Genomic DNA, 24284 nt, shown 5'->3' with positions numbered 1-24284 from the left:
CATAAATAACTTTATTAATTTACTAAACTTCAGTCTTGTAGCAGTAAATGACTATCTACTTTTACTTCTTTGTGATTGACTTTTCATAATCAGTAATGTTGCTAATCTGTTTCCAAACAATCGGATTAAATGAAAGATATTAGAGATTGTTTTTTGCATTAACTTTAAGGTTTTTGCAAACTCCATCCAAACTTCTAAAAATATTAAATTACTAGTCACAATTTAAAGCCATCTCACACTTTTCAGCAAATGTTTCATTCTTGCATCATTCATCTTGTCTACACAGCACCAGTTTTAATTGAGTTATGTGTCACTAGAACTCAAAGTTTGTAAATTACAATACATTGCTTCGACAAAATGGGATTGTTTCTTAAAATTACTTTTTACAACTGATTAGCATGCCAGGCTGCAATAAAATAAGCTGTTTTTATTTTACAAAACCATTTTTTAACTTGTACTTTCTGACAAAAAACTAATAAAGAGTATGTTTATACTACTTTTAAAGGTTTATTTTGTAATTTGAAGCTTATTTAAAATGTTGTAATGTTAAAACTCACAATAATAGCAGTTGCTTACTTTTCATCAGTATTGCAAACATTCAAAAGTCAATGTTTCTGAGTTTGAAGACGCTTCATTCAGTATAAATAAATATAAAACATTGTTAGCAGGTTTTCTGATGAAAATATTCAGTGAAGGGTTGTCTTTGAAAGGTGGAAGCGGATTGGTCGAGACATTTTCGGCTTCGTTCTGATTGGCCAACCAAGCGGCTCGAGGCACCTGCTGCACCTGTCGCGCGACCTGAAGAAAGTTCAGCAGCCGTTGAGAAGTTGAAGTGGGCCGGCCCACCGTTCGGTCCCGGGAGGGGGGGAGCAAGGAGTCCGAATCAGGAACATTCAGGAAGGAAAAAAAGAGCCGCCGGACGGTCCCCACCTTCAGAGGGGAGGAATGGAGCGGTCCAGGAACACTCAACTTTACCAAACTCCTCCGTCTGCACAAATGACAACTGACAAGTAAAACAATTTAAAGAACGGATCGGAGAGAAACGGACAGTCGGCGCGAATAGGTGGTTAAAAAAATGTCGTCGGAAGTGAAAAAGACCAGGGATGAACTTTCAGAAGTTGACATATGCGACGGTGGCGTGTGCTCCGAGGACGAGAGCGGCGTTTATGTGAACTCCAGCGCTTCGATCTACGAGGATTTCTGCGGCTTTCAGCAGTGGACCAGCCCGGCCCACGCGCTAAATGACACATCATCACCACCTCCGGGAGAGCAGGAGGTCTCCAAGGAGCGAGCAGCTCCGCCTGGCGCTGTTGTTGCCGCCACCCGAAGGAGCAGCGCAGCCGGCGACAGCGACTCTGACTCCCGGGGAAATGGACACAAAGCCCCGACGACCTCCATCGTGGACTGCCTGCTGGTGGAGCTGTACGACACGTACAGCGGGGGCAGCAGGAGACATGTGGACAGCTGGGACAGCTCCACGGAGGCGTCCGGTTCGGATGCCTTCCTGGGCCGCAGTAACTGCGGCTCCAGCTTCCTCCAGGAGCTGCAGGAGAAGCACACCAGGAGGCACCAGATGAACTACCTGGCCCAGAAAGGTGAGGGATCCAGTAAGGAGGCTGCCCATCAAAAATACAAACTACAAATTAAAGTGTTTCAGAAACTACCTGTGGCTTTTTATGCTCTTCTTTATAAGTCAAGCGGGCATTTCCTAATAGTTGGTTTTGCATGAGCTCTTAGAAACTCACACAACCAGCTATGTTTTTGTCTTGTAGTTGTCTTTGTTCATATTTAGGATGGCAGATATTTGTTTTGTTTATACAGACAACAAAAGAACTCCACAAGCATCAAAACACCACTGAGCCTTATCTTCCTGATAGTGAACACCCTATCTCTGCCTGATTGATTTTTGTGAGTCTCATTTGTCTCTGGCGTCCTCGTGATGGCCGCTGGAGACGGACAGCAGCTCCCCCAGCGCTCCTGCATGGGAAAGCGTGTAAAGATGGATGGATTCAGGGTTAAATGAGCCTTAAATCAAAGCTGCACGGACTCCGAGTCTCCAGCCTTACCTCAGAGGTGGTTTGATTTTCAGACCTGACCCAAAACGGTGAAAACACAGGAGCATCTGTCAGGACACAGCTGTTTAATGTGCATCGGTATTTGTCTAATTTAACATGATCTGTGAAATGGTTTCAGATCAAAAAAGCTTTTGCAGGCCCATAAAATCTTATCTTATTTTATGAATCATTACCATCTCCTCAGACGCCCCCCCCAGTTCCTATCCCGTACATTTAAAAGCTGCTGCCAAAAAGGTTTTAAGCAAAGAGGTGTAGCTTGAGTTTCTGAAAGTGTTCACTTCGATCAGATAAGTAAAACTTTCCGGAGAACAGGCGTGCCAGCCTGTTTCACAGGATGCAGGCTCGTATATTCTGGCACGGTTGGGGGGGGGGGGCTGAAGATCCGCTCGCTCTGCGGCGTCACCTCGGAGCGCCGTGCAGCCATTGTTTCCCCTGTCAGAGAGGAATCCTGCAGCAGACGTCCTGCGAGTTCAGTGTTTGCCCTCTGCACACATTTGGCTCGGCGGAGGTGGACAATGCAGAGAGCTGTCATTTGGCAGGAGGAAATCCTTTGATAACTCCTGAAGGAGGTGACAAAACATGTCTTTACGAGGCTGTTTGCCCAGAAGATTAATGATTAGTAATTTAAATTAGCAGCTCCCTTTAGGAAAATGTCAACTTTGTAATCGTAAAGCTGGGGTTTAACAAATAAACTAAAGTAAGCTTTTTGAAAAGCCTGGAGGAAATGGTGATAAAACCTTCCTCTTTATTAATACTGCTCAAACCACAACTAATGATTTTTTAATTAATCATCTTTAATGGATTGTTGCTCTTTGATGTGTCATTTGGGGACGACTGAAATCATTTAAATTCACTATATGATAAAAATGCAATTAAACATTTTTCAGAGCGAAAGCATTACTTACAAAACACAAGATGAACTGAAACAACAATAATGATTAAAATACTTATAAAAACAATCTGCAAGTAGTGGTAAAATATCAGTATTTATAAAATATTCTGAAAAGCTAACAAGCATAGTTTTAAGCATTGTAAAGATGACTCTGTTTTTAATTTAATGAAATTAGCCCTTTTTGATTGCATTTTGTTCATGCTTCTCTTGGAAGTTGGAATAGTTTGTTCAGTAAGCAAAATAAATGCTAAATATACACTACTTGCTGTAAAGAGCATTTATTTTTAATTGTATGCTGTAAAGTTACAAAGAGCTCTTTATGGCTCAGATTTGTGTCACTTTGAGCAAAAATCAGATTTCTCAGGGTTATGTTTCCATATCTGGGCTGTGTGTTTATATGAAGCAAGTGTTCTGGTTCTCTTTTTTGCCTGCGGCGTGGAAAACAGACTGTGATTTTCTGATTTATCAGGGAGAAAAGATCTCTCAGGCGAGTCCAGGATGATCCTGGGTTGTTAAAAAGCAGCACTTTGTTCAGACCTGACTGGACAGATATGCGTGATGATTTGAAAACGGGATAAATCAAACGCAGAAGTTGTTTAGTTACAGATTTGAGAACCAATACTTTATAACTCCAAAAAGCAGGACGAGTTACTGCGCTGGTGGAAAGGTTTATGTGAACTTGTTGTCTCCTCCCAACTGATAATGAAAGCCAAATCTTTTACTTTATGTTTAAACGCCTGTTTCGACTGCTTGTTGTTCCAGACCTGGAGGAGCTGCAGTCAATCATCCAGGAGGTGAAGTATCGGTCAGGCCTGCAGTCGGCCAAGCTCATACGGCAGCTGAGGAGGCGCGACCGACTCTGCCACAAGCGGCAGAAGAACTGCGATATCATCACGGCGTGTCTTCAGGCTGTCTCACAAAAGCGACGTAAGACCAACACAGGCTTTTTTGGTTTTTCCATTTCCTTCCAAACATGCTTAAACATCAAGAGGGGGATTTATCTGGACACCATCAGTACTGCACGGTCTTGGAGTATACATTTAAATCTGGCTACAGCGATAGCAATTTATGCAATCTGTTCATTCTTTTAAAAATTAAAAACTATTTTAGATATATTTTGGCAAGCCACATACATTCAACACACAAATCTTGCACAGAAATCAAATGATTGTGTGTGGCAGGACAAGTTGCACATTGTGTTGTCCTCATATCGTACAGAGTATTAAAAACCACAGAGTGTGTATAAGTACACATACCAGGCTGTGAGCTCAATACTGTGAGGCAGTGATTCTCATATCTGCTCCAAGTTAAAATTGTAAAAGTAAATTCAAATTTATAATACAATCAATTCTTATTAAGACATCATGCAATAAATGCTCATCTTTAAATCTACAATATGTCATTTATTTAATGTTGGCTTCATTGACTCATCTGGTTTCTCATTTATTTCTTTTAAGGCTTTATTTTTCAAAGGACAACTAGAAAAGGCGTAAAAATAAGTTGCACATCAAAAAATGCAATGACTGAGTTAAAACTAGAACTTCAAGCCAACCTGCAGTCCATGACTCTGTTTACTTTTTAAAAAATTCATTTTTAGCAACAAAAGAAACTGTGACGTTTCTGAACCGATGCTGTATATTACTCACATCTAGTCTCCAAACCTTAACAACAAACATTATAAAAACTGAACTTTTTTAGTTTTCTTTTGACCCAGTAAGTAAATAATTTTATTTAAAGTGAGACCATGTCCCAAAGCCACTTCTCTAAAGCAGGCTAGTCTATTTTTCTTTCTGCCTCAGTGCTGAAGAAAGTTGGCTCTAGATAATCTGTGACATATAATCTTAAATGTTTTAGAAAAGCCAAACCTAAATCAACTTTTACTATATCTTTCAAAGTGATTTATTATGGTGTTTTTTTTTTCCCTGAAGCTTTAAAAGGGCTTTAGAGCTAGTACAATAAGTTATACAAAACTGTAAAAAAACATCAGAACATTAATAAAATAACAGTGAAATCAAATCAGAGCACAGATATAATCTGGGGATTAAATTTAAAATAAATCAATCTGTGCCTGCTGGCGCTGGGAACAAAAAGGTATTGCCAATCACAGTACCATCTAAACGTGCCACATATTCTATAAATACTAAAAAAAGTACTTTACAAAGAATAACACTAGAAAAGGAAGTAGATTCTTTATACACAAGCCTGACTATAGTTTAAATTTAAACAATGATAGTGACGATAATATTAAATAATAATAATAGACATATACTCCTTTTGAGTTGAGAAGAAAAAAAAATAATATATATATATATATATATATATTTTTTTTTTTCTCTTCTCAACTGTTTTTTTTTTATCATACTGCTATTTTTTATGCTGTTTTTGTCATTTTTTATGTGCTTGGTTTTTGCTATGATAGCCAAATTTCCCTTTGAGGATTAATAAAGTCATCTATCTGCTTTACTTTTATTAGATTTTTATTTTAGCACAAATTCAAACCTCTTGGGGTTTTGTTCAGTTATTCGAAACCTTTTAGAAATGAGGACATTTTCAGACTTATCCCTGCCTCTTGTCATGTTACAACACACCACTCATGCAACACGCAAGGTTCAAAAACCGTGACGTGCTCGATCGGCTGAAATGACCAAAGCCTCCCAAACAACAGGCATCAGGAAGTCAGGCTTTGTGCAGACTGCTGTTCAGAAAGTCAAAAACAGCGAGCATGAATTATGCATCAAAGAAAAGCTTGAGGTAACTGGTTTTACGGATGATGCTCTGCGTTGTCTGTCTGTGGAACATATAATTTTCCTGGGCATATTTGGCCTGATGCAATCCAAGCAGATGATCCCCTTAAATATGTGACAATAAAGTGACCAAAGTGGACATTCCACAGACAAATCAAAAACACCAGTGTACTCACTCTGGACTGATGTCGCAGTGGTCATAGACGAGTCAAACAGGAGGGAAAGATTTCCTCAGGACACCTTCAGAGCTGTGAGAGAGAAAAAGGAAAAGTCTATTAAGATATAATTAACTTTCATCTATTTAATGTTTAAAAAGGGCAGCATGTGGTCCCCTGAATACAACAGTGAAGTCATTCTGAGAGAGAAAAAGGACAATCCAAAGTGAACATTAGGTAGACATACATAACAATATAACTCTGGTGTCTTTAAACTATAACAAAGTAGAGAGCTAACTGTGTATAATTCAACAGAGGAAAGGCTGCACGTCCATCTAAATACTCAAAAGAAATGAGCCACACAAATGATGTAGGAGGAGAGGGGGACAACTAACCACACCATCACATTGTTTCTGTCACAAATAATTTGATAAAACATTAACCGTTGGTCTGTTCTTCATCTCTTTCACCTCCTCTTCCCTCTCTGTTCTGTCTGGACAAACAGAAATGTGACACAAACTGCTGGGCTGTGGTACTCTCCTGGCAAAGATGTGAAAATCTTTTACTGATAATGATGCCGAAAGTATTCATGTTTTTGTTTTATATTCATGTCCATAATAGTGTACCATTACAGTTCATCTTCCTACGTGATGGTGAGTGATGAATTATCATCAGATCCATTTAAAACATTTCCCCTGAGCAGGATAATACATGGACTACATGCAGACATTTTCACATAATGATGCTGTGGCAGCTTTAATGAACTTTAAATATTCAGTTTTGGCTCGGTAAAGGTGCTGACTGAAACATTTGAGGTTTAATATCGCCACACAGTCTGCTTATTGTTCTTTGCTGCAGCTAACACGTCTAATTTTAACACATCTGGCAGCATCTGCCTGCAGATTCCTCTTATTTCTGCACAGTTTTTCTCTGCCACTTCTCTCTCGTTTGCCTCCATGTTGGATACTTTGTCTTCTACCTGTACTGTTGTGACAAGTAAACAAATATGGGCTAAGACTGGGCCAGACTATATCAGGAAATGATCAAATGGCCTGCTGCTTAGCTTTGTGCACTGGACCACAGTCATGTTCCCCAAACTGCAGAGATTGTTCAACAACTGCTTAAAGCCCAATGACGGGTATCATGGCAGATTTATTGGTGCTGTCACTTCCAACTTAAAGGTACATTTATTATGAAGTATCACTGATCCAGCATTCTCCAAAAGCTTTATATTTACTTCTATAACCAAGCCTGTTTGCAGATGATTATTCAAAATGTCATTGAGTGTCGTTTTCCGCTCTGGTGAAAACAAATTGAAATGTCATGCATCACTAATTCATATTTCAGACTGGATTATTAAGTATTTTTTGTAGTTTCTCAAGCTTATGACTGTTTACTAAATGTTATCATGGAAAAAGCTCATTCCTAAAGAGTTTCATTTCTGCAAACCTTCAATATTAAAACAAGTCAAATCTAGCTCTTTCTTTTTGAAAAGCATTGCAGGATGGAAACATTTCTTCACTGAAGCCTGGCCTGAATTTCTTGCTGTTTTAACATGACAATACCAACTCTGAAGACTAAAACTTTTAGCAGCCAACATTCAAGCTGCCTGGACGAATGAGCTTCGTGTTCAGAACCTGTGGCAAGATAACATTATCAAAAGGACAAAATCTTTAAGTAATAGTTTTAGCCATGTTCAGAAGTCATTCTGACTATTAGGAAAATAAGACCTGCCAATTAAATGTCAACCTTTTCTTTACACAGATTTTAAAGTATTGTTCTATTCTCTTTAAGACAGAAAAGTGGTGGATAATAAACTAGAATTCAAATTATTCTGTAATAGATAGGAACTTTCATCAAGGATATCCATCACATAATCCTTCCAGTTCTTCCACTGTAGATGGCAGACATTATCTCTCATTTTACCAAATAAAAATTAACTGTGGTCTGTCACCAACAAAATATAATGAAGCCAATTCACCATCAAAACACGAGAGCTGACACACATCATGACCGCTGCATCCAAAAATCACAGTAAAAGACAAAGACTGTTAATCTTATCGTTATATTAATAAGCTGCACAATAATTCAATTTGTCCACATTTTTTTAAAATGGCCCAGCAGAAAAATTAACTATCATCCATCATTATATGCAGCATTTACTTCAAATGACTATTACCAAAATATGCTAAATTTCTAAATAATATGAGTATGATGGGTAACATGACCTTCACCTAAATGGTGTCCCATTGTTTCCAATAATTAAAATACAAAAATATTATTTTCCTCCTTAGCTGACAACTTTAAGAGGACAGATTAACTGTGTTTTAATTAAGCTGCCTTTCTCCTGCTAATAATGCAGTAAAAACTCCCATTCAGCTCTAATGTAACAATTGCACCCAAATAAAAACGTACTGTATGTTTCATGCTAACATGCTAACGATTAGCAGCCTAAAAACTGAGCGAGCAGATATTTGATCTGTTGCTAAGGCATTTTGAAAACTACTTTTTAATTTTCTACCTTTTTTCTTTTGGCCCGGCAGCTGTTTTTTTTTTATGGTTCAACATTTGCTTAACTGAGTAAAATCCTAAAAGGCTGACTGACATGAATTTAAATGTTGGAGAGGAAAAGCTAGCTAAAGGCTGCTAACGATAGTTAGGTAAACTGTATCTAAAGGTTCGCGTTCACGCACAATTTAACTCTGTAAGTTCTAAATGAGGAAAAACACAAACAAAATAACGAAAAGCACAAATTATTTTAACATTTCCATATCTACTTGAGTCTTGTAAGTAGCTACGAGGTCAAATTAATGCTAATTTTGTCACCTGTGGAAGTTTGAATTAACAGCGGAGAGCTTAAAATGGTACAGTCCACTGTAGGGGTGTCTGAAATTATCATACAAGATCCTTTCATGGTTAAATGTGAGAAAATCATCATAAAATAGATTATTGTAATACATTTTGAAAATGTAAATGTTTTAAAACCCGACCAGTTGTTTTTACCTTCTTTTGGGTGGATTAAGGTCCTACCTTAACCACCTGTAACCCCCCTCCCCCCGCCCCACAATATATTTGGAACAATCTGAACAGAACGTTCATCGAAGAACCCTAAAAGTGACGAAGTTTTTAAAATTATCCTGTTTTATTTAAATCTTTGGCTTTTTAAACCTGGTATTATAATCTAATTTCCCATTTAAGCAGCTTTCTGCTGCTTTTAAGCTTTAAAGTCGTTCCTTCCAGCTACTAACATTGAAATGATGCGTTATCATTTCCTGTTTTTTTTTTATTATTTTTTATTTTTTATGCACTTTCTCCTCCTCTCCACCATTACATCATCCTCCTCCATCCTCCCGCATCCCTCCGTCTTGGCGCCTCCTCTTGGTGACGCCGAACCGGAGGAGGAGGAGGCGGATCATCATCAGCACCGAACCAGCAGCAGCAGGATCCACTACTTCCTCTTCCACTGATCGGATATTTTTCACGTCCCTGGTGTCGTTTTCTGCACCCTAACGGTCGTTTTAAAGCTGCCTGTCGGTGGAGATTTGAAGATTTGTAAACGTCAATTTAATCGAGCCATATTTTTTCCCCCACCATCTTGGGGACGGGTTTGGCGGTGGCATCTGCGAGGATCCCTGTTCAAACCTATTAGGAAGTCTTTAAAAAAAAAAAAAAAAAAAACAAGCGACAGCAGACGATGAGCTGACTGTTCAGGTCGGACGGCCTGGTTCCGGGATGAGGCAGGAGCGGCCCCCCGCCGCCGGCAGGAGGCCCAGGGGGGGCGGGAAGCAGCGGCAGCAGGGTTCGGGAGGGGTCGGAAACATCATCAGCAACGTCCTGAAGAAGCGGAACGGCATCTCCAGAAGCGCGCCGAGGCTCCTCTGCACCTTGGAGCCAGGTGACCCATCCGAACCTCCCCAATCTGGACCCGGAGCTTCAAACGGGGGCTCCGGACTTGGCTCGAACAGCAGAACTACCTCAGTCTTTGGGCAATAGTCATAATAATCATCTAAAATTGAGCTGCTTCTTCTCCTTTGCTTTATTACATTTGTTTCAACGTTTATTAATGCAGTGCTCTGTTTTCCAGAGGGTCTTTGAAGGCATCATTTGATATAATTTACACATCAGGGCACATTATTTGGATCAAATCCTAAACATTCAGGTTTAGTTTCACACACCTCACTGAGCAGAGCTTTTATTTAACATTATTTGCTTTTTATTGTTGTTGATTTGCGACAAGTAGCTTCACATGTTGATGCTTTTTTTTGTTTTGCTTTTTTGCCACCATTAATTGGAAGTTTCTTGTGTTTTCAAACACCTTTTGTCACCAGGAAAAGCTCTTATTTAGTGTAAACAGATACTTTAGTTTTTAGAGCCTTTTTTGTGTTTGCCAATGTTTATTAGCTGTGGCGGCCATCTTGAACTGGAGTGACTTGTAGAGGTATATTCAGTAGTTATATCCAGAAGGTTTCATTAAAATCCGACCAGTGGTTCATGAGGTATTTTGCTAACAAAGAGACAGAGTTGACTGCAATGGCTGATGTCAAAGTTGTAAGCAAATGTCTGAGTAGCACTTGGAGTATGTGTTGTGAGTCACTCTCAGCTACTACCACACCAAACTTTAGAACGATTTCTGTCAGATTGACCGAATTAGAGCCATTTCCGTGAGTCAGCTGTGGCGGCCATCTTGATTTGGGTTGGCTTCCAGAAGGTAATGAGCTGTAGATGTGCATCCAGTTATTATTTCCTGAAAGTTTAATGAAAATCCGCGTAGTGGTCGATGGGATATTTTTGCTAACAGACGCGCGCCGCCGAAAACAGACACGGGCGGCAAGCGCGCGTCGGACTCGTGGACGTCTTTTTTTTTTTTTTTTAAATCTGGGTCGGGAAGTAGGAGGAGGGGTTTCCCCCCCGAGTTAATCCCGTCCTGAATCCCTGCAGAGGAGCCGGAGCAGGATGGCGCAGGGGACGGCGGAAGGTGCGGGTCGAACACGGCTCTGATTTCTGTTTCCTGCTCAGACAAACCGAGCTTCTTCTAGGCGAGGATCCCGTCAGCTTCGTGGGTCGAAGACGAGCCCCAGATCTAACCTTTTATTCCCGTTCGGGTTCAGTCTGTAAAACTCCCAGTTTGTGTGGAAAAGGTTGTTTGTTTGCAGATTCAGCACCACCAGGAAATGGACAGCTCCTCTTGCCCCAAAGCGCTGAGGACAGATCCCCTCCAAACACACAGAAACTGCAGCCGGAACCTCTGTTTTTATCATGCAAAAGCCTGAAAACACGTCCTACTTCTTGGTCCTTTTGAAACACTGACTTAACGTGGAGTAAAATGGGCCTGATTGTCATTGCTGTTTGTTCTTGTAGGAGTTGACACGAGGCTGAAGTTCACCATCGAACCCTCCCTGGGAAAGAATGGCTTCCAGCAGGTGAGCTGAAAACACAGTCCTTCTGTTCACTTCATTGGATGGCACAATACGGTTTATTTAGAATAATTTTATTCCTGTCTCATCTCAACATGAAACGCATAAGACAAAACCGGATCCAGTTTATCTGTGTGCCACTCTTTAACTTGTCCTCCATGTGTTTAAAAAACTGAAGGCTACAAAGCACATCATGCCGTATTATTATAATTATTTTATTTTTTTGGCTAATCACTTTGTTGGTGCTAAAATGCTGATTTATGTAGCTCAAATTATGATTCAGGCTGTACCCAAAATCCCAATCAGAGTGGGTCCTTTGCTAAGCTGTTTTGTGTTGAGATACTGCTGGTTTAGGAATTGCAGTAAGTCAAAGTTAAAGTGGTCTAATTAAAAAAATAAAACATCTAGTTTTAGCTCAGTGTTTAGCTCAGAGTTAGCCATTTTTGTGTTTATCAGCTATGGCGACCATCTTGAATTGACTTCAAAATATGAGTTGAAGATGTTCGTTCATTGATTACTTTCTGCAATGAATTTATAAAAAATATGTCCTGTGGTTTGTGGGATGTTTTGGTTACAGACACTCAAACACTTGAATGTGGGCAAAAATATCGTTGCTCCACCTTCACTTTTCGGCAGCAGATGACTAAAAGCAGCCAAAGTCTAAAGTAAAAAAAAAAAACTGAAGAACTATCAAGCTTTCAAAGATGACGGATTCCTTGGGTGTAAAATATAGTGAGCTATAAGCCGTATCAAGTCTTTTGCTCCTCTGAAAACAGTAAATCTTTCATTTCAGCTTTTGATGCATTTGCATATATTGATATTTTAAATAAATGTAAGACTGTAAAAATAATACTTTCAGCTTACAAACGTTTGGAAACACTTCTATATATTTTTATTAGGATGACAAATAATGCTTCAGTGGATTTACATGGTTTGAATTTTATTAAGTTGTGTTTCGTTTCTTTTCTTTTCAACAGTGGTATGATGCCCTTAAAGCTGTGGCCAGGCTTCCTACTGGGATACCAAAAGAATGGAGAAAGAGGGTATTTTTTTTTTTTTTTGCAAGACATTATGTATCAGTCAGTTGTGTTTCACTAGATATCTGGAATAAAAACAACTTGTGGACCTGTTTTTGTCTGTTTCAACCCCCCTCTCAGACTGGTTCCCTTGGTTTTTTATGGTCTGTTTGCTGCTGCTGTCGTATCTCCTCAGGTTTGGCTAACACTGGCAGACCAGTACCTCCACAGCATCTCTATCGACTGGGAGAAAACACTTCGTTTTGCCTTCAACGAGCGCAGCAACCCGGACGACGACTCCCTCGGCATCCAAATCGTCAAGGTAACCGGAATTTTATTTGCGTGCCGTGGGGCTGGGGAGCTTTTTCATTTCAGTTCTTAACCGCACCTAAAGTCCGTTATGTAAATACACTCCTGAAAGGTTATTCTTGATGAGTTTGGGTGCAGAATTAGTCTGCTGGTTCATTTAGAATATCTTAAACTTCCACATCTGCTGGGTTTCAAGTTAGATTTTAGGATTAAAACCCTTTGACTTGTAAATCTAAACTCTACAAAAGCCACAAGTTGGACAACAATTAAGGAGTTCTTTCTTAGACTGTTTATTATTTTGATATACAAGACTGTGACGCTCTAAAATCCAGTTGTTTTAGTGATTCTTAAACCTTAATCTCACAAATTAGGATGTGTCGTTGGAGATCAAAAACGTGCAGCTTTGACTTAACGGCTCATGAGCTTTTTCGCAAAACTGTCGAAATCTAAACTTCCAGAAGAGTTTAGAGAAAAGAAAAACAATTTTTTTATTTATTTGTTTTTTGCTGACGTTATCTGCGAGCCTGTCCAGCTGATAAAACGTTGTGCGTCCCTGAAAGCCGATCCGCCTGTGAAGAATAGCTTTTAGACGAGGATGTTTGCTTTTGTGCGTCAGAGCACAGAATGCAGGCGTCATGGAAACGACGCGCGTCTCTGTGTCTCGGCTCCAACTGAGCAGGGCTCCTACAAACAGCAGGACAAAGTCCAGTCCACGTCTTGTCTCTGTGTCTGCATCTCGTGAGAAGTCAGATCCACCGTTCTCCCCTTTGCCCCCCCCCCACCTGCAGGATCTGCACCGGACAGGTTGCAGTTCTTACTGTGGCCAGGAGGGGGAGCAGGACAGGGTGGTGCTGAAGCGTGTGCTGCTGGCCTACGCCCGCTGGAATAAAGCTGTGGGCTACTGCCAAGGATTCAATGTGCTGGCTGCTCTGATACTGGAGGTTACAGAAGGCAACGAGAGCGACGCCCTGAAGGTTACAGAACTCACAAAACACAAGCCTTTAGATTTCTAATGGGGATTTCTGTCCTTTTTATGGGTCTAAACTTGTTTTTTTCCTTCTGTATTCAGGTGATGATCTATTTGATTGACAAGGTGCTGCCGGACAGTTATTTTGCAAACAATCTGCGAGCTTTGTCAGGTAGGCACTGAGACGCACGCAGTTTGAAGCCTGATGCTTTTTTTTTTTTTCAAACGAACAAAAACAGTCTTAAAAAAGAAACGCAAAGCACAGGTTACATGTTCAAGCTGCTGAAAGTACAAAACCTCACGACAAATGCCTCAAATCTCTGCAATCAGCTTTCGTACTAGTGCTGCAAATCCTTGAAAATAAATGAATGAATTCTTCAGTTTTGGGGTCAAAGGGGCTAAAATGGTTGAAACTGCTGTGATCAGATGGCTCTTATGATAATAACTATCGTATTTTCTGCACTATAGGGCACACTGGATTATAAGACGCACTGTCAATGAATGGTACATTTTTAAACTTTTTTTTTTTTTTAATATATATTTATTAATTTTAACAATATAGAACACAAAACACAAACATCTGGCCCATATGTACAAGATCAGGAGTCACAGTCAATTGTTAGCTGCGTGTATAATAAGAAAACAAAACAAAACAAAGCACTTAGAATGGGTATTAGGAGGCAGTATACATCAATACTATAGCACAAAAGCTCTTGTGAGAATTGTGGAAATATTCAATCCAATATATGACAGAAAGGGTTCCCATGTCTTGATAAAAACGTCATCTTTACAATGCAAACGACATGTCAAGTAATCAAGAGACACATAGCTGAGTATAACTCTCTGCCACTGTAACTTGGAGGGGATTTTGTCAGTTATCCAATTCAGGAGGAGACATTTTCTGGCACAAAAAGTTAGCATTCTGTAGAGCTTTCTCTTATATTTATCACTGACAATAGGATCAACCACTCCAAGTAACAAAAATAGGGGATTATTGTTTAAATGAACAGACAAAATTTTATTCATTTCCCCTCCAATATTCTGCCAGAATTGTTTCACTTTAGTACAAGACCAAAAACAGTGTGTAAGAGTACCAACCTCAGTCTTACATTTCATGCACTGTGAAGATGTGGTAGGTTTAAATTTTTGCCTTTGATAAGGTGAGATGTGAGCTCTATGGAGAATCATAAGTTGAGTCGCTCTAACTCTATTACAGACGCTTAAAGTTTTTACATTTCCCCAGGCATTGTTCCAGTCATCATCAGTAATGTTACAGTTAAGTTCCCTTTCCCACAATTCCTTCAAGCAAGAGGTTTTCTCTGCATTTTGACTTTTAATGATATTGTAAAATGTACTAATAGAAGTAGCCGACCTGGTTAAAAAAAGTTGTCTTTCAGTATCCGACACTTCCTGACAAACCAAAAGTGTTGTGCTTTTCCTAATAAAATCCCTAACCTGTAAGTATCGAAAAAAGTCCTCTTTTGAAACATTGTATTTTTCAGTCAATTGAGTAAATGACATCAAGGTAGATCCCTCAAATAGGTCATGTAATTTAGATATTCCCTTTTCAATCCATCTTTTAAAGTTATTATCCATTATTCCAGGTAGAAAGTCGGGATTTCCACATATTGGAGTAAAGACCGAAGTTTTTTGAGACCTACCCTCTAGTTTTCTTATAGTTCGCCATGCTGTAGCTGTGGACATCGTAATTGGATTGGTACAAACTGATTTAAGGGATTCCACCTTTTTTAGAAAAAGAAGTGATTTTAAGGGACAGTCAGACATCGAACTTTCAATATCAAGCCAGAGAGAAGTAGGCTTATTACGTATCCAATCAGCCATGATGCGTAAGTGAACACTGAGTTGGTAGTTTCGAATATCTGGGAGGTCAGTACCCCCTTCCACTGACGAGCGACATAATGTGGCTATTTTAAGACGTGCTTTTCTTTTGGACCATATAAAGGAGCTAAACCAACTGTTTAATTGTTTTAGGGATTTATGAGAAAACATAACTGGGACCATTTGTATTGGGTAGAGTAGTCTAGGAAGAACATTCATTTTTAAAAGAGCAATTCGGCCCATCCAGGATATGGGAAGAGTATTCCATCTCTCTAGGTCTAGCCGAATGCGTTCAAACAGGGGTGAGAAATTGGCTTTATACATTTGGTCGAATTTTGGTGTAATATGTATTCCAAGATAAATAAAACCCTCTGGTGACCATTTAAATGGGAAGGGCCTCACAGGTATTTGTTTCAGGGTGCCCAAGGGCATGGCTTCCGATTTACTAAAATTTATTTTATAGCCAGAGAATTGGCTAAACAGATCTATTGTCTCAATCAAACAAGGAATAGACACCATTTTTAAACTTTTGTCATATATAAGGCACATTAAGTGAAACAAAACAGCCCCCTGTCTTTTCGGAGAATACTGCACCGACGTAAGCGTCAGGTATAAACGCCTCCACCGCTCCGCGCACGGCGAGACTTAATACTGAGCCTTAATGCTGCAAGCGGTGCGGCTTTGTAGTTTACCAAAGTCGTACTAAAACATTTTGACTTCTTTCATATATAAGGCCCTCCGGATTATAAGGCGCACTGTTGGTTTTGGAGAAAATTGAAGGCTTTTAGGTGCGCCTTATAGTCCAGAAAATACGATACAATTTAATGGTTTACCTATAACCGAGAACTATCTCTTGTTGAAGCATACAAACTTTGCAAATATGCCAATTAAACAAGAGCATATTGTATACCTTTATGGCATCTCTTTTTAACAGTTACAACAAATATAAAGCATTTTAAATTTAGCTTGATTTATGAAAACCATCTCAAGAACCCCCACATGGTGTTTGACAACCCACAGAAGGGTCCTGGCACGTTATTGCTCATGTTTCTAAACAAGAACTAACTGATAATTGTTAAAATAGGATTCAGATTAAGCTTTAAGTTAAATTACTTTATTTTATTTTACTTAATATATCATCCACCCTCAAATTAAAGAGCTGTGAGCCTAAATATTCAGCTGGAAACACTTGAATGAATTTTGGTCAACCAGCTTTGTCCTTTAGTCTCAAAGTATTTGTATTTTTTTTATACATGGCTTAGAGGCATTCTTGCAGTAATTGTTCACTGAATCTTCAATATGTTTGCAGAGACAAAACACAAGCAAGAATAGTTTTACTTTAAAATGACGGGGTTACAAAGGTTCCTGCGTGTCGAAACTGCGGAGTCTGATGGTTTCTGTCTGCAACATTGTCATTGTAGATGAGCGGTTATTTGTTTGTTTACTTGTTTGTTTGTTTCTGGTCACGTTGGATGTTGCTTTCAGTTGACATGGCGGTGTTCAGAGATCTGCTGCGGCTGAAGCTGCCCCGACTGTCTCAGCACCTCCATCACCTTCAGAAGGCAGCCAACCGAGAAGCAGGAGGTACAGCTCTGTGTGTGTGTGTGTGCTCCTACAAAGTGCTATTTTGTGTAAAAATGTGTATTTATGCTGGATACATGTCCTAAGCATCCTAATCATACTAATAATATGGTGGCATTTGTTTGTTTGTCTTTTAGGCAGCTATGAACCTCCTCTGACCAACGTTTTCACTATGCAGTGGTTTCTGACCATGTTCGCCACCTGCCTGCCAGCGCCCACCGTCCTGAAGATCTGGGACTCGGTTTTCTTTGAGGGCTCAGAGGTTCTGTTTCGGGTCGCTCTCGCCATCTGGGAGAGACTGGGAGAGTATGCAGAGCCTTGAATTAAAATCTGTTACAATAATAATAATAAAAAAACTGAAGAAAATGTAGCTACACTGGCCACTTTAGTAGGTAGACCTTGCTAGTTCTGTGTTGACCTTCAGAACTGCTTTAGTTCTTTGTGTCATAGACTCAACAAGGTGTTGGAAACATTCCTCAGAGATTCTGGTCCATGTTGACATGTTAGCACCACCCAGTTGCTGCAGATTTGTCAGCTGCACTTCCATGATGTGAGTCTCCTGTTCCACCACATCCCAGAGGTAACTGGGCTGAGATTTCATGACTGTAGGCCACTGGAGTTTAGTGAAAAGAGACCCATCAGACCAGTTTTTCCAATCTCCTATTGATTGGTGAGTCTGTGTGAGCTGTAGCCTCAGTTTCCTGTTCTTAGCTGACAGGAGGGGCAGCTGGTGTGGTCTTCTGCTGCTGTAGCCCATCTGCTTCAAGGTTAAACATCACCTGTGTTCAGAGATGGGTTTTCTGCTGACCTTGGTTGGAATGAGTGGTTATTTGAGTGGCTGTTTCCTTTCTGTCATCTTGAACCAGTCAACCCATTCTCCTCTAACATCAACAAACCATTTTCATCCACACAAATGCAGCTTTCTGGATATTTTCTCTTTTCCGGACCAACCTCTGTAAACCCTGGAGATGGTTGTGTGCAAAAAATACCAGCAGATCAGCAGCCACGGCACATTCAAAGTCACCTATATCTCCTCTCTTCATTCTGATGCTTGGTTTAAACTTCAGCAAGTCGTCTTCACCACATCTACATGCCTAAGGGCATTTTGTTGCTTAATAAAGTGGTCAAATAGCTTGTTTTTCAGACTTTCAGCTCATTTAGAGAGTATTTCCAGTGATTTATTTTGCTAGTTAGAAATGTGTGAATCACACAATAACATTATTAACTTGCCAAATATCTTTAAAAACGACTGAAAAAAAAAGTGTTGGAGGCGAATCCAGCTGCAAAAGAACATTTCTTGTCCGTACGTGCATATTATAGATACAGACTGAATGTAAAGAATAATTGGGAACTGGACACTGATGCTGAAACTGATGAGGGGAGCTGAAGAGTTTGGTATTTAAAAAAAAAAACTAATTCCAGGACAATGACTCTGGAGGCGCCCTCTGCTGGTGAGGTTGTGACACGACATGAGGCGTTCTCTATGTATTGAAGTGCAAAAACCTTGTTTCTTTTTGTTTTTTTTAAAATGTCTCTTCAGGAGGATCGAGTATTGTCAGACAGCAGATGAGTTTTACAGCACGATGGGTTGTCTCACTCAGGAGATGCTGGAGCACAACCTGATCGATCCAGCCGAGCTCATGCAGGTAAACGAGTCAACGTCGCACGGGGCAAAAAACATTTTCTGAATTCAGCAGTAAGTGTGTGAACGTTGTCTCACCCCCCCCCCCCCGTGTTCATCAGGAGGTTTACTCCATGGCCGTGTTTCCCTTCCCCCAGCTGGCTGAGCTGAGAGAGAAATACACCTACAACATCACGCCGTTCCCTACCTCAGTCAAATCCAATGGAAGGTTCGTCCTAAACGCAGAAATTCAACAACTTCACGCCCAAATTTCTCATATAGGTGTTTTGTGTTGTTGTTGTTTTGAGGGTTAAATATTTCTTTTTGGACATTTTAACATTAAATTACAGAGGTCACTTCTGAAATTAGAGCCCAAACTAAAGTATAAATTTGGTTGTCTTTCTTGATTAAGCATACAACTTTAAAATATTCATTTTCCACACACTAATTTAAGGCGCAAATCAGTGTAAACCCGGACATTTGTTGCCACGTTTGTGTGAAATGTTGTTAATGGGAACTTGACATGCCATTACCTTCTTCCAGTGGTGGTCAGAGCAGCTGGGAGAGCGACGACGACGCTGACATGGACGACGAAGACTCCGTGGCGACGGCGCTCGGCTGTCTGGGGCCTCTGGGCGGCCTGCTGGCCCCCGAGCTGCAGAGATACCAAAAGCATCTCAAAGGTTGGCGCGTTCACATGCAACACCCCGGAGGATTAACGTAGTAACCCGCAGAGAGAGCGTACTACTGGCCCAAATCCTCGTGTTCTGCCCTCGATTTGAGTCCAAATTCGAACGGTTTCTGATCCGTTTCCTCCAGACAAATGGTAGCTTCATTAGCTTTAGCGTTTGCTGCACAAAAGCTAAATAAGCTGCTGGAATAAAGTAACTTTGGTCTGACAGATTCCTATTAATGAGAAAAACTAAAAAAAATATGCTGAAGTCTGTTTTGAAAATAAACACAACACTCTGAAGATATACTCCCTAAATTTTATTTTCCTAAGAGGTTTTTCAAAGGCATTAAGATTAATGTCTTTAATGGTCAGCTGATCTTGATTAAAATGCAACTTGGGGGGGGAGGGAAAAATGGGAAAGGAGCTTTTAGGAGACCTAAAAGTAGAGGCAATGGATTTAGTATGATTTGTGTAATTTGCTGAAATATTTCTTTAAACTCTTCGTGGAGGAGAGTCAAACATATGTTTGCGCTCTGGAGGATACTACTTCCTGATCTGTCTTTTTTTTTCTTTCTTTTTTTAAAAAAAATTGTCATTATTTTTTGCGTCCAGACCAGCGAGCAGAGCAGGGGAACATGGCGGAGCTGAGTCCAGGAGCAGTAGGAGCTGGAACAGGAGGAGCAGGAGGAGGAGGAGGAGCAGGGGGAAGTGCTAAAGCAGATCATCAGGCGGCCATCAACAGCATGATGATGGAGAGGATGAGCACCGACATCTCGGCACTGACGAAGCAGTACGCACGAATCAAGAGGCGGCAGCAGCAACAGGCTATGCAGCTGTACATCCGCACAGGTGTGGCTAACTAACAGAACTCCAACTGGATAAGGGTTATTTTACTTTATTATAGAATTAACCTTTTTTATGATGAAATTTCACTCATTACACAACCTAAAACAATGGAGGGCGATGGAGACTGTAAGTGATGGGAGGAGAAACGTTCGAAACCCAGATGTTTAATGATGCTGTGTGACTCGCAGGACCTGGACCTGAAGTGGCCACGAGTCCAGGGGTTCTTCAGGACGGTTCCAACGAACACTGCGAATGCACTCACCAGCACTCTGACGGTACTTGTGTCAACCCTACAGGCCGCCTGCTGGCTTTTCTTGGGGGCTTTTCGAGGCTAAATTGGGACAAAATCAAATTATCTTAATGCATCTTATCTCTAACTTGCTGCTCGAGTGCAGACGTCCGGTTAAGATTAGAAAAAAAAAAATTTGGTTCTTGTGCTTTAAACTGGGCCTGTGCAGTTCTGTCAAAATTTACAAAACAAGGTCTCAATGTGTGGAAAGTTGCATATGTGACACGGTTACTGCTGTCTGGTTCTAGTTTCACAGAGAGCTACAGGTTTAGGAACTGAAGTGTTGCATAATAACCGGTGACCTTCACTGTTCGAGTTATAACAAAAGCGATTAACTGAGACGGACTTGTATTTGGAAACAAATGTCACTACTGAACATAAAATCACTTTTCTTTACAGCTATTGCACACACGTGAGAACTGCACTTCTTACAGTCTATTGCTTTTTATTTTGAAATGATTCATATTGCTATAAAAGACGATCGTGTCTCTAAGCCTAATGATCCATTTTGACAAAATGTTCCGTACTGACAGATGTTTCCAGTCAAACTTGCTTTTCTTGGCTGCGTGTTTCTTTGCTGTTACTAACCCTCAATCAGAAAGTCTTCCTGCATCTCCTCCGTCTCCCTCGGAGATGAACAGTTTAACAGTTTGACGTTTTCCTCCCTCAGCTACCAACATCTGTGCAAATAATCATCTCATAAATCGTCTCATCTCTGCAGCTCTTTTTGGTCACATTAACGTTTTGCTTGCGGCACACATTCATTCTTTTAAAATGAAATATACAGCTTGGGGCGCCCTCTGGTGTCTGATGGCTCAAATTCCTCCGCTTTTTTCTATAGACTTTGATGACACGCTCTATTAATGAGATTTAATTGGATTTTGTCTGCTTTCTCATACCCCTCCCCCCTTCCCTTATTTCAGACAAGTGTCCTGCCACACGCGTTCTGGCTTCCCAGCTCAACCCGTCCAGTTCGGTCATCAACCACCTCCTCCTGGGCCGGAAACAGCGCGGCGGCTCCCGGAGCTGCAGGCCGATTTCTGCCAGCACCCCGTCGCTGCCAGGATCCAGATCCGTTCCCCTGTCCCTCGGCGAGGGGTCTCCGTCCAGGCAGCGCTGCAGCTCGCTGCTCTCCAACAGCACCGGGTCCCCTGGGAGCTCTGGAGGGGCTGCCGGCTCGCCATGGCGGGCTCACGTCCGGCAGCACCGCAGGAACATAGCCAGGGCTCGAGCGCAGCTGGGCTTTGAGGATTCAGAAGAAAGGGATGATGACGACCACAACGACAAGAATGACGATGAGGAGGATCGAGAATCGGTTGGGGTGGAGGAAGAGGAGGAGGAGAGGAACAAAGATGAAGAGGCGAGTGACTCCTCTGTGGCTCCGTCTCCTGAAGCCTCTGGTCGGAGTTCAGTGTGTGAGGAGGCGCCTCGGGATTCAGGCGAGAATAAACCGGCGGAGGTTGAAGAGGTGGAGGTGCAGCTGGACTCCCTGGATCTGGGAACAAAGCAGACTTCCCTCGACCAGCCGGATCCACAATCCGAACTAAAAGGAGGTCCACCTGCTCCCCCGATTCCTCTTCTCCCTCCACCTCCATCCTCATGCAGACACAAGGAGTCCGACACCTGTGGTTCAGAAAAACGCTGTCCTCCAGTTTCTCTACCTCCTCCCTCCACGCCTCCCACATCAAGCCCACCCCCCTCTCCGGTTTCTCCTGCTCCTCCATCTTCCTCCCTCTGTCCTTCTCTGACCTCCACTCCGACTCCAAACTCCACCTCTCCTCTCCCGTCGTCCTCCTCCGCCAATGGCTTGTCGGCTCTCGCTCTCGCTCTCCCCTCCTCCTCCTCCTCCCCTTTCAGCAAAACCTGCTCGCCCTCCACCCCCTCGCTCTGCTCCGTTTCCTCGTCTGGCTCCAACCTCTCATCCTCGCCGTCGACGCCAGCGTTCTCCTCAGCCGCCTCGGCCCCCAGGCAGCAGGTCTTCTCGCCATTCCCCCTGCTGAAGCAGCCCAGGAAGTCCCTGGCAGCCAGAAACCTGGGCCTTTACGGACCCACGTCCAGGACGCCCATGGTCCACTTCCCTCAGCTCAGCCGCAACCTCAACCGGAGCAGCAGCGCCGCCGCCGGGGCGACGGGGAGGCGATAGGAGCACGACGCCAAGAGCTCCGAGCTACACCACATTGCCTCCAGCTTATCGAGCAAACATCCCTTAAACTTATCTGACGGAGGGCGAAGGATTAAGAAATATGAAGCTCAGATATGAGGAAGTGCTGGTTGATGCTCACCAATCCTGCGGTTTACAAGCCATTACAAACGAACCACAAAGAGGCAGATGACTTAAAAAAGTGAAGCAATGTTTTTGTGTTTGTCCATCTATAACTGGACCACACATTTGGGAGATTGGGTCAGTAACAAGCCCTTTACAGCGGCCTGCGAAGGTCCGACATGACCAAACTGGAGTCTCTAAACTTTCTTGGTTGGAACGTTCATGTTTCCATGCTGTTTATAAGCATTTTCCTCAGTAGCCGTTTGTGACCCTACAGAGGACTGAGACGCTCAACCAATGCTTCCATCTTGATTTATATGGACCGTGGTTGAAAACGAAGTATTTCTTTTCTTGTTGCACAATAGCCATACAATTGTTCCTATGCCAAGTATTTAACTACACATTAAAATATGCCTAAGACGTTCTGTAAACCAAGAAAGAAAGAAAAAAGATGTCCTGAAGCACTTAATGTTTTGTTTTCTATTAATAAAAACCTTCTGTTAGTGAATTATGTGTCCAACTTATTGAAAACCAGGACTGGGATTGATTTACTGTCAACTCCACAGCATGTAAGGGAAATATGGCCTTTTTAAAAATCAAATAAGGTTTTCATTTTGAAACTAGCTGCTGGGATTTATAAACGGTTCTCTCAGGTTGTCAAAAACTAAATTAAAGTAAAAAATAAATCGAAATTTCAACGTCACTCAATGCGGGAGCGCACAGCTAGCATTAGCATCTAACAAAGTATTAAAAACAGTTTTATTCTTACTTACCTTGTCAGCAGTTCAACCATAGTTGGTATTAAATCATCTTGAAGGCTCAGTTTAGTTTTGAGTGTAACTTTAACTGGTTAACATAAAAATCCTACATACAGACACAAAGGCTGAGTGACATAATGACCAACAGGTGTGCTGAGAATCAGGTGCTGGCTAAATAAACTGAGAAGATGGCTTTCAACAGGTGTAAATGAACATTTATTTGTAGGTTAGTTAATGGTATTACTTCTGAGTTCAACCATTCATAACTAAAGAAGTTTCATACGTCTATATTTATACAAGGAAGCAATGTCTTAAGTTTCCGAAACTTGACAACTGTGTTACAACTTGAAGCTACTCATTGCAAACTATGACATAAAAACTCAATAAGACTCAAAAAGAAAGAAAAAAAGTACACTATACAACTGTATCTGATGGTGCAGTTTAGTCCAGTAGTTTTCCAGGGATGAGATGCAATTCTGAAATGCGGGTATGCATTTAATGTAAACAAAACACTCTGAAGAATCCAGAGAACCACGTGGAAGTCAAGTGACTGACCTACCTTAGGTTGGCTGCAGTCTGTAGGTAAATACATGGTGGAATCAGACAATTTTAGATGAAAATATGAGTCTTTTTAAAATTTTGCATTTAGCAGCAGATTCAGAGTAAGTCGACGAACTGCAAAATGACGCCATTGTTGACCTATTTTCAGTCACTTTGACTGTTTCTGTAGGTAAACAAACAAGGCAGTTGAAAAACCATCAATATGACAAGAACATTGGGCTTTTTTTTTTACTTTATAAATTTAACTTCTTACCAGTCATCATGACATTGCAATGAGTGCC

General features: G+C 41.2%; 1 protein-coding gene across 5 annotated transcripts; it reads left to right on the top strand.

The window, feature by feature from the left end:
• The first annotated feature begins 862 nt into the window (after positions 1-862).
• tbc1d30 (TBC1 domain family, member 30) lies at positions 863-23192 on the top strand. Of its 5 annotated transcripts, XM_017411652.3 has the most exons (15): positions 863-1595; positions 3730-3894; positions 11225-11286; positions 12258-12323; positions 12493-12618; positions 13394-13579; positions 13675-13744; positions 16897-16995; positions 17130-17298; positions 18533-18638; positions 18736-18842; positions 19157-19296; positions 19899-20135; positions 20321-20407; positions 21345-23192. In XM_017411652.3, the coding sequence occupies exons 1-15, from the start codon at positions 1076-1078 to the stop codon at positions 22562-22564; spliced, it is 3360 nt and encodes a 1119-aa protein (XP_017267141.1). In that variant the 5' UTR covers positions 863-1075; the 3' UTR covers positions 22565-23192. The 5 variants fall into 5 exon arrangements, with proteins under 5 accessions (XP_017267141.1, XP_017267142.1, XP_017267143.1 ...); XM_017411653.3 differs by lacking the exon at positions 20321-20407; XM_017411654.3 differs by lacking the exons at positions 863-1595; positions 3730-3894 and adding an exon at positions 9378-9761.
• The last annotated feature ends 1092 nt before the right edge of the window (positions 23193-24284 follow it).

The sequence above is a fragment of the Kryptolebias marmoratus genome, linkage group LG18 (genome assembly GCF_001649575.2).
Source record: "Kryptolebias marmoratus isolate JLee-2015 linkage group LG18, ASM164957v2, whole genome shotgun sequence".
NCBI lineage: Eukaryota > Metazoa > Chordata > Actinopteri > Cyprinodontiformes > Rivulidae > Kryptolebias > Kryptolebias marmoratus.
Note: the sequence above shows the minus strand (reverse complement) of the source record. Positions and strands in the feature narration are given on the sequence as shown.

Bases quoted from the DNA above. Each gene is read 5' to 3' on its own strand.
- tbc1d30 (XM_017411652.3), top strand. From the start codon at position 1,076: ATGTCGTCGGAAGTGAAAAAGACCAGGGATGAACTTTCAGAAGTTGAC. The intron at 3,895-11,224 runs GTAAGACCAACA...TTGTTCTTGTAG, and splicing joins GGCTGTCTCACAAAAGCGAC to GAGTTGACACGAGGCTGAAG. The intron at 20,136-20,320 runs GTGTGGCTAACT...TGTGACTCGCAG, and splicing joins GCAGCTGTACATCCGCACAG to GACCTGGACCTGAAGTGGCC.